This window comes from Merops nubicus, unplaced genomic scaffold (assembly GCF_000691845.1).
Source record: "Merops nubicus isolate BGI_N331 unplaced genomic scaffold, ASM69184v1 scaffold17721, whole genome shotgun sequence".
Taxonomy (NCBI): domain Eukaryota; kingdom Metazoa; phylum Chordata; class Aves; order Coraciiformes; family Meropidae; genus Merops; species Merops nubicus.
Genome location: NW_008586515.1, coordinates 47,718 through 57,900, shown reverse-complemented (window position 1 = coordinate 57,900; position 10,183 = coordinate 47,718). Strand labels below are relative to the sequence as shown.

Below are 10,183 nucleotides of genomic sequence, written 5' to 3'. Positions count from 1 at the left end.
TATTGTTTGCAATTTTGTACATGCAAAATCAGGACTGCGCAGACTTATTCCTGTACATTTCCTTTCATTTTTTCATTTCCTTAGTAAATTAATGAAGCAATATTTGCTATGGAATCTGGTTAGTCTGTCAAACGTTATATGGGAATAAAGGTCAGACAGTGATCCAAGTTAACTATGGATGGTGATTTTACGATTAAGATTTCTGAAAACAGTTTCTTGGCATTCTTGTATAATTTTCACTTGAAGAGTCACAAAAATTTAGAAAACTAAATTTAGAAAATGTACACAAGAACACGACAAAACTAAGATATAAAAGCCATTTATTCAAAAAAATGTGGTGGTGTCAAATCACATACACAAGCCAATACTGAGCTACAAACACAGACCAAATGGTTCTATAAACAGAAATTGGAGTGTTCATATACCATAGTACCTGAAAAAGACCGTTAATAAAAAGGAGTCCATAAGTATTTCATTTCTCTTTTTCTATATGGCTCCTTACTGAATGTCTTTGCCTAAGTTAGTGTACAATGAGCCAGAGGTAGAGTCCCAAGTAAAACATCTAATGCCTCAGGGCTCCATTAAAAACCTTTATTCTTCTAAACAAAAGGAAAGCCTAGCCTATAGTTTTCTGTATGACACTGAAGTAAAGCCTCTTTGCTTGAACAGTACGACATTCCCAAGCGCGTTTGCCATTAACCTAGACTGAGACGGTGCTTTGCTGAACTGTCTCAGTTCTCCTCCCCTTCAGACTCCGACTCTGGAAGAGAAGAAAGTAAAACACTTCATGTAGTTGCACGAGGACAGTGATGAGAGCAATTCTACAAAAATCAGAAGATATCCTCTCAAAATTCAAGGGAAAATTTTTGTCCCACCTTCTACTTCCTAGGAAAGGTTGGCAAACTAAACGGGGTAAGCCAGAAATGCATGCACGGCTTCAGAGGATGAAGATCTACTCTGCTACATCCATGGTGGAACTGTTCATTTACAGATCTATCACCAAAATTTTAACCAGATCACATGAATTATTCTGGTCCTCGTCTGCAGAGGCAATCTGCATTTGAGCTAAGTTTAATAAAGGATCAGCACTATTTGCTTGCTTAGTCTCTCTGAGTAGGCTGTACTGCCATCATCCACGATGCTCTGCAAACCTCAGTCATCACCATTATCCAGCCTATCTAGAGAGGCATCTGTGGTGTTACCCTATAGCACGTATGAAATCTGCACAATTTTATTTTTTTTTTATTATTCGTACAGCATAAGATAAAAGTAATTTTTAATTAGGAGGAGGAGAAGTAGAAATAAGAAAAGTAGAAGTAGGAACATATGGCGTTTTTGTCACTTAAAGCTACTTTGCATCATACTGTATTTCTGTCTGTGTTCACCTGACAGGAAAGGGCTTGCTGCCTACAAATGTTACACGTTAGATCAGATTTCTCCATGCAAACACAGTCTGCATGTTCTTGGAGTAATATTGTATATGAGTTTGTACTGGACTTTGTAATGAAGGACATCTGGCCGAGGGGACATGCAGGAAAGGATAAAGCTAAAGAGCATCAGAAAGGCATACCAACAGAAGATTAAAAGGGGGGCAAAAATGCTTAATTAGACCAGGATTACTAGCCCAAAGTCTCAAGTGAGAAAGGAGCTACCATTTTTATACTGCTACCTGCATATGTGCGGTCTTATCTGCTCCTTGGCATTACTACATATTCCCAAGTTTCTAAAACTAATTAGATTAAACAGATGCAAATGAACGCTAATGATTATATCCCTATCTAGTACACAGAGATTGCTCTTCTCATTTAAGGTGCAATTCCTTTTCCATGCAAATAAGGTAACTTATTTATTCAATACAAACCTAAGTATTTTCCTATACAGAATATGAGAAAAGCAAAAGAAACTGGTTTTCCTCCCCAAGAACTGTTTTAAAGCAGTAAATACAGAGCACAGATCTCTGCCTGATCATTCAGCCAAAAGCAATTCCAACTGCAGTGGCACAGGCTCATGCTATGGTTCCTGTCCCCAGTACAGATGATGCCAGCAGGAAAGGCACTGATGCAGAAGACTGTTGGGCTGTGCATGCTAACACCAAGGCACTTCATGCTGTCATCAGTGCAGATTTCCTCCCTGCAGAAGCTTAAAAAAAATATATCTGCAGACAAGTGGTACCGGATGACTTAAAGATTTCATAAGAGCACCACAAACATTAAAAAGTAGCAAGTGTCCTTAGGCTCAGGCCTGGCTAGAAACAATCTGGAGCAGTCACATCTATTGTTTTCTATTCTAAGTCTGTACACTTCACATGCCTGGTACAAGTAAAATCTTGGGGAAAAAAAAATCCACAAAATTTGGAAGAGACTAACATAGTTTTTTTAAATTAACCCATACCTTCTTCAGCATTTTGCAGCCACTCCACAAATTTCTTCATCTGGTCAAGAAAAACACTTTTGCCTTTAGCAACATGTGCTTCTTTATACCACTTGAGGATCGCTTCTTCACTCAGAACATCAGCTGAAATACAGATCAGTGTTTGTAAAAAAAAAAAAAGAAAAAAGAAAAAAAATCAATGTATTTTTGGAGGTTAAATGTTTTTGAACATGAGAGAAGAAAGACTTTTGAGAAGGCAGCACAAAATAATATGACTGCAGTGGAACAAGCTTTGTGAGAACTATATTGGACTACAACTACAGAATATCTGATGCATATAAGGGATTCCAGATGCAATACAATGTGTAATGTACTAGGCTTAAAGTGCCAGATATTGTGCTTCTGTAAGGAGCTCTCTATTAGTCTGCTTTAAATACATCACATAAGATGGTTGGATTAAAAAAAAAAAAGAATCAGTCTGCACATCTTAGAAGTTACCATGATAAGAAATACCGTGCCTTTTCTTGCTGTTGGATCACAGGACTGTACGTGGCTCTAGAGATCTGAAGTGACAGGCACTTCCTGGTTGAACAGTCAAAAGACAGTCTGTAGGGATGTTTTCCAATCAATTTTCCCTAGAGGTTTTATATTGCTTTTAGCTAATAAGCTTTAAGGTCACTATTCAGACCACCCCCTTTAAGGGACAGGCTCCAATGGCCAGCATAGCTGGCATATTTATGTCAAGCATCAAGAACAAAATAGCTGTCAGTGAGGGAATGTGAGGCTGAGTGAGATTCACAAAAAAGAAATCCTAATAAACATCAAGGACACTTATTGCTTCCAACAGATCCAAATTTAGGTCTAGCAACAGACCTCTAGCCCCAGGAACAAAGCTCCTGCGATCCAGCCAAGCCAAATATCTCAGTAATTAATGGCTGTGGAGGCAAAATCTGGGATCCACAATGGCATTCAGGCAGTTACGTAACGCAAGAGGCAAGAACAAAAAAACAAACTATATTTGTTCTATAAAAAGTCTAAAGACAGCTTTCTACATCTCATTAAAATTTCCATTCTTTTTGTCTTTGAACAAACTACCCTCCCTTGCTCTGCAAAATCAACACATCTATGTTGAGTTCTTCAGTGCCTCCTTGAGCTCCCTGGTGCTGTCCCACCCATCTGGCACTCGCTTGCCGAGTGCCAACCCTGACTGTTACCTTTTGCTTCAGTGTAAAGGTTACAGCAGATGTGGCAGGGAGGGGAAGAAGGCAAACTGAAATAAATGACACCAAAAGCCCAAAGCATCTGATCAAATGAAGCAGAATAGACACATTTCACATATGCTGTTGAATAATAAACAGATGGAAGCAACCAGGGATATATTTGAACTTAATCAAAACTATCCCAAGACATCCAACAGTAACTGAATATGAAAGTCTTTCTGAAAATTTTGAATTCAGTGAGTGTATGTGACTGGAAGTTAACGTGTCTCTCAGACACTTCTCCAAAATAAAACCTTTTCTGCAGTTTGCTGCGACTGACAGTAAGCTGAAAACACAGGGAAAAACAGGACTCTGCCAGCTTTGGGCTTTTCTCAGTACCTATAAAGCTGTGCTTTGTGAAGAGCACCTAGAGCTAAGGAAGAGGCTTCAAACATGCTGCATTAAATACTTGCCAGTGGTCTTCAGCAGCAGCTCAAAGGTATTATAGCATCTAACAAATCAGAATTTTCATTTAGCAAACGTGAAAATTTTTCACATGGATGCTTTGAAACTGCAGTTTAAATCCCTGCATGTAAAAAGCTTATGTTCACCACAGAGTCCTGAAATTCACACAACTGTATCTGCAGAATTACTCAGGGAGTGATACATATTACAATCCTTAAGGACAGGTAAAGAATATTGGTAGAAATTTCAGGAAAACAAACAGTATAGTAACCCACTCCTGGGACTCAAGTTAGCTCTTGGGTATGGTGGACACTTAAAGACATGAAACTGCAGAAGAAGCCTTTTGCTGTACTACAGCCCACACTGTATAAGGAAGTGCCTAAAAGTAGGCACATATCTCAATTCAAAAGTAATAGAATTTAAGTTTGGTTTGTTTGTTTGTTTTTGACTTGCAGACTGTAATCGCAATGGCTTGGTTACTAAAGAGGAAGGGGGAACTTCTCCCTCCCTCTCGTCCTCCCCAAAACTTCCAACCTGATAGCAGCAGCGTGCAACCTCACTGTGTGCCTTGAAGATTAAAAGATTCTCAAGTCAAGTGAGTGAAAAATTTGCCTGTATGTAACTCCACAGCAATATGCCTCCTACACTAACAGAGAACAAAATGCATTCAACTACAAAAAGGACTACTGCAACTCTCCTTTCTGAGCAGTATTATTTGTAATACATTCCTGCCTCCAGTGCTCATGAGAGATGATATTCTCCTGTCAGCATAAGATGCTCAATTAAACAATCACACAGGACAGGGTGTAGTTAATCATACCTCTAGGTTGTTTTGAAGCAATGGGAACACTGAGGGGGACAGGAGGAGGAAAGGAATGATTCATTCTGTGTATATGAAGTTATTCCTCATTGAAGTTAATCATAGATCTATTTTAATGGCTGAAGCTGAACTCTGTGGTTTGTGGGCATATGCACATAATTTTTGCTGCAGTCCCAGGTGATGTCAGCCCCAGAGAGCTGGTTCTCCTGCAGGTGCAGTGCAGCCAACTGCCACTCAAACCACCCACAGCCAGAGCCTCCAGGGACGTCTCTCATGAAAGGAATAAGCTGCAGGGCAGAGAGACTGAAGGGGCCAGTGTCTTTACTGCAGGATTAACTGGAAAGTTACTGAAAAGTTCAGGACTGAGCTTTGCACTAAATTACCCAGTTCGAATGAATTTCTCCTTTCAACCCAAACAGCATAGTCATCGGCAGTCAAGGGAGAAGTGCACCCTGTCAGCTGCCACCACAGTCAATCCATCTGCAAAACTCAACTCTATTGCAGCTAGCTCATCTGAGAGCACAGAGCCTGAAGGCAAAGGCTCTTTCAATAAAAGGAATGTCACCCACAGTACGCTTATGGTATTTTTTTTTGTTGTTGTTGTTGTTGTTTTGTTTTGTTTATCTGTTTTGGTTTTTTTTTTTTCCTCTCCTGGGAAAACAATTCTTCATCCAGTACCAAAAGAAAGTACCTGAATAATGAAGATATTTAAAGATAATTGTACTCCATCAAAAACCAAAACCCATATATCAGTGGAACCTGAAGATCCAGTTCTTGTAAGTGTGGGATTCCTACAGCATTTGAGAACACAATCTGCATCGTTTGGTTACATCTCTGTACTGCAGAAGAATATCTCTAAGGCCTAATTATGCTGCTGCAAACCAGACTACTATTTCACACAGAATCGTTTCAGTTGAAGAGAGACCTTTAAGATCATCAAGTCCAACTGTTAACCCAGAACTGCCAGGCCACCACTTAAGCATGTCCTTAAGTATCACGTCTGCATGACTTTTACATACCGCAAGGGATGGTGACCCTACCATTTCCCTGGGCAGCCTGTTCCAGTGCTTAACACTTTTGGTGAATAAATTTTTTACTAATGTCCAACCTAAACCTCCCCTGGTACAGCTTAAGCCCATTTCCTCTTGCCCTATCACTTGCTAGTTGGGAGAAGAGATCAAACCCCACCTCACTCCAACCTCCTTTCAGGTAGTTGTAGAGAGCACTAAGGTCTCCCAGAGCCTCCTTTTCTCCAGACTAAACAATCCTGTTTCCTCAGCTGCTCCTCATAAGATCAGTTCTCTAGACCCCCTCACCAGCTTTGTTGCCCTTCTTTGGACACGCTCCAGCACTGCAATGTCCTTCTTGTAATGGGGAGCCTAACACTGAACACAGTACTCAAGGTGCAGACTCACCAGTGCTGAGTACGGGGGCATGATCGCTTCCCTAGTCCTGCTGGTCACACTATTTCTGATACAAGCCAGGATGCTGCTGGCCTTCTTGGCCACCTGGACACACTGCTGGCTCATATTCAGCTGGTTATTGACTAGCACCCCCATGTCTCTTTTTCTGCCAGGCACCTTTTTCAGCCACTCTTCCCAAGGCCTGTAGTGTTGCATGGGGTTGTTGTGACTCAAGAGCAGGACCTGACTTGTACTTCTGATTTTTGTTTGTTTTCTTTTTGGGGTTTTGTAAACATGGTCTTGAATTCTAATACAAAAGTATCAGAGGCTTTGTGCCTGCTAAGAGTGTTTGCTGTTCAGAGGGTGAAATGCTGAACCTCCTGGACAGAATGGTTATTAATTTCAATAGCATCAAAATTTCACATTTGAAGTTTCCAGGTTGGATGCAAACTAAAGAAGGGAGATTCTGCAAGTGAATATGATAAATGGCATGTAATCCAGTAACAACAATGCTTGTTTGACCCACACTTAAGGGACACACTGCAACACGGAACGGTCTGAAAAACAACACACATCTTCAACTGCAAGTATAACAAGCAAGGAGCCTGGCAAACTTATTAGGTGCCACCCAGGAGAATTCAGTAACTCTTATTCTGCAACTGGCTTTTACAATATTGATCCAAATGCAGCTGGCAGATTTACAATTGCACCGGTTGTAAGGGATACTAGAAAAGCAACAACAGCCAGGGATTAGTATGGAACTGGACAGCTTATTTTTTTCTCTATATTGTACCAGAAACACAAAGATATAATAATAGTAATGATGTCAACAAGCTTCAATTGACTACAGAACTGCTTGTGCAGATTACAGCTACAAGCTGGTAAGAAGATGCTACCACATAAAGGAAAACAAGTTTTGTGCTTTTACTGGGGAAAAATATTTCTCCTTTGTTTAGAGACAGAACAAATAAAAAACCAAGAACTTTCAAGACCACCTAGGTGCTAATGAGGCCTACTGTTTCTGTTAATATGTTTAGGTCTAGGTAATTCCCAGGAAAGTAATCCAAGGGCTATTTTATGATGGAAATATGAGAAGGATTTAAATGCAAGATGTTGGATATGCTGATGAGAGTAGTCATACAACTGAACTTGTCAAAGCATGAGTGGCACTTGGTGCTTGTCATCACTGATAACTATCTTCATGCCCAGGAAGCACTCCCTCATAACGAGTAATAAGCAATCAACCACCCACATTCATGCTTGTAGGTAGCTACATTTCTGTCTGCCCATCCACAGATACTTCAGATGCCTTTGTCACTAGAGAAAGTTCATTAGGTACCCTGAAACCTCTCCAGATCCTGTGCAGGTTACACTTAAAGCATAACAGAAGATGGAACATGGGAGTCTGCTGTTCCCTCATCACCAGCATAGCCAATAAAAACTTGTGGGGGCTGTCTTCCTTGACTGCTAGGAAATGGAAGATATGTTGTCATCAGCAACTTACCTACAAAAAAGCGTATGTCTCTTTAAAGACTTGATGGCTTGTTTCTAGTGGATTGGTATGAACTGGAGAGAAAGAGAGGGTGAGATCTACCAGCATTGAAACAATGCAGAGGTAGGCAGCATGGCTCTGGACAGACCACAGTCATGACCCATTAAAGCTCAGTAACATCCTGGGAGAGAAACAGGAACTGGAGGACTAGCTTTCCTAGAGCCTTTCCTGGTTAGTGCAGCAGCACGTCCTCATCTAATGGACACTGTTTTACTCCAAAGCTGCCTTAAATAGATGGAGCTGATGACTTCTCTACCATGTCCAGAACCCAGAATGACCCTACAGCTAGTGGCTGTAAAGTCATGTGAGCAGTTGCTCATAGGCAGCAGTAAGTCTGCCAAGTAGGGCAGATCCAGCTTCAGCCTGAATGGTGCCAGGAAAGACTGGCAGCTGTGCCACCACGTGGCTGCATCAGATGCCTGAGAGGCAGGTGCTCTGCTAGGCCTGCCCAATATTCCAGGCAGGAATACAGGCACGGCGAGTATTGCACATGCTGCACTCATGGCTTCCACCAAGAAGCCATATGGTAGCTCCAAACACTCGTCTAGACAACATGTGAATCCTAAACAATACTGTGGCATTTGTAGTGCTGAGGCTTCCCAACCTTCCTAACAAGTCTGCCCAGATACATCTCCAGAGTCAGAACAAGAGCTGGTGGGGTGAGCGGAGTAGATGGGAACTGGGTTCTTGAATCATGTTGAATTTAATGTACAATTTAGAGACTTCTTTTCTTTTTTAAAAATACTTTGGAATGTCAAGATTTGCTTCTGCAGGCTAATGCAGTAATGAATTTACTGATAAGTTTGAAGGGGATCCTACACAAGACTATTTCTAGTTCAGTCATCACTTGTGGTCTGAGTACACAGCAGTTACAGTACTCATTCACCGTGACTGAAGGGAATTTTCTTTTCTGAAGAAAACTGAATCAAGTGCTTGCTGCAGGTTGCAGTTTCAAGTCTGTCCTCAGTCACAGTGTGTTTACAAACTGTAGAATTTGAGGATAGAGGGACAAGGTGTATTGCTTTTTCATTTGATCATTGAGGCCACACTAAATTGACACAAGGATGGAAACAAATCCAAGTGACTCACTTCTGCCTTCTGAAGCCACAAAATTGTTTTAATAGTCTGAACTTGTTTGCCTTGAACATGTACCCGGGCACAACAGGGTGAGCAAAGACCAATACTGGGTTTCTACTCCTGCTGATTTTTCTCCTTCAACTATTCATAGCAAGAATGTCAGAACTATCACATGTGGTGCAAACCCATCAGTTTCTATGACAACCCGATCAAAATAAACTTGTGAAGAAGTCAACTTCACAATAAAAATTAAATCCCTCCAACTATGGCACCTGCAAGAAATTGGCAGGAAAAGGGAAAGAAGAGTAAGGAAAGCTCCTTCTGGCAGGGAGGGAGTAACGCAAAAAGAAAACAACTCTGAAAAGCCTTCCTGCCAAGAGGGTTTGCACTTTCAAGGTTTCTTAAAACCAAGGCCTAATCTAGCTTTTAAATATTCCAGGAATTTATAGAAATTTCTTCCTAGAACAGGTTTTATATAAAGACTAAACTGCACTTGAACAGACTGTGGATGGTGCTTGGATCTTGCTCATGCTTCTTGCCTTATGAGGACCAGCTAAGAGAACTGGGATTGTTCAGCCTAGAGAAGAGGAGACTGAGAGGATACCCTGTTGCTCTCTACAACTACCTAAAAGGAGGTTGTAGTGAGGCTGGTGTGGGTCTCTTCTTCCAGATTACTGATGGTAGGATGCAGGAAAATGGCCTCACTTTGTGCCAGGGAAGATTTCAGTTAGATATTAGGAAGAATTTCTTCACTGAGAGAGTGGTTAGTCACTGGAACAGGCTGCCCAGGGAGGTGGTGGAGTTATCATCCCTGAAGGTATTCAAAAAGCAAGTGGATGTGGCACTTGAGACTATGGTCTAGTGGTTAGGTAGATGTACGGAGGAAGTTTGGACTTGATGATCTTGTGGGTCCTTTCCAACTATGGTGATTCTATGATTCTGTGACAACAGAATAAATGCAACAGAAAGGCCTGATTTGGCTTTTCCTGCTGCCACACGCTCCTTTGAACTACCAAAGCATCATCTATTTCAGAGTTCAGCTGTAACACAACCTTCTCATATGCAGTTCCTGGAGAATGTCTGTTTCCTATTACATCACAGGTGAGTGGGTGGCATAAGGAATCCATGTACAGCATACAACAGGAGATACAGACTTTTACCTTTGTAGAAGAGTACCACTATCTTCTGAAAGGCTTTCATGAAGTGGATGTTGTCATAACAGTACTCTTGCACCTTCTGGAGAAGAATCAACTCTGACTGGCCTTGAGTGCTGAACACAGCAAGCAGGGGGGCATAC

General features: G+C 41.2%; 1 protein-coding gene across 2 annotated transcripts in view; it reads right to left on the bottom strand.

Moving 5' to 3' along the window:
* Positions 1 to 303: 303 nt before the first annotated feature.
* Positions 304 to 10,183, bottom strand: part of BZW2 (basic leucine zipper and W2 domains 2) — a 36,823-nt gene continuing 26,943 nt past the window's right edge. Inside the window, exons 9-11 of one of the 2 annotated variants that reach the window (XM_008948687.1) lie at positions 10,047 to 10,183; positions 2,392 to 2,514; positions 304 to 760 (exon numbers count right to left, since the gene is read on the bottom strand). The exon at positions 10,047 to 10,183 is cut by the window's right edge and continues 2 nt beyond it. In XM_008948687.1, the coding sequence (XP_008946935.1) occupies positions 732 to 760; positions 2,392 to 2,514; positions 10,047 to 10,183 (289 nt within the window). In that variant the 3' untranslated portion in view covers positions 304 to 731. The remainder of the gene's footprint in view (positions 761 to 2,391; positions 2,515 to 10,046) is intronic. The other variant, XM_008948688.1, reaches the window with a different exon arrangement.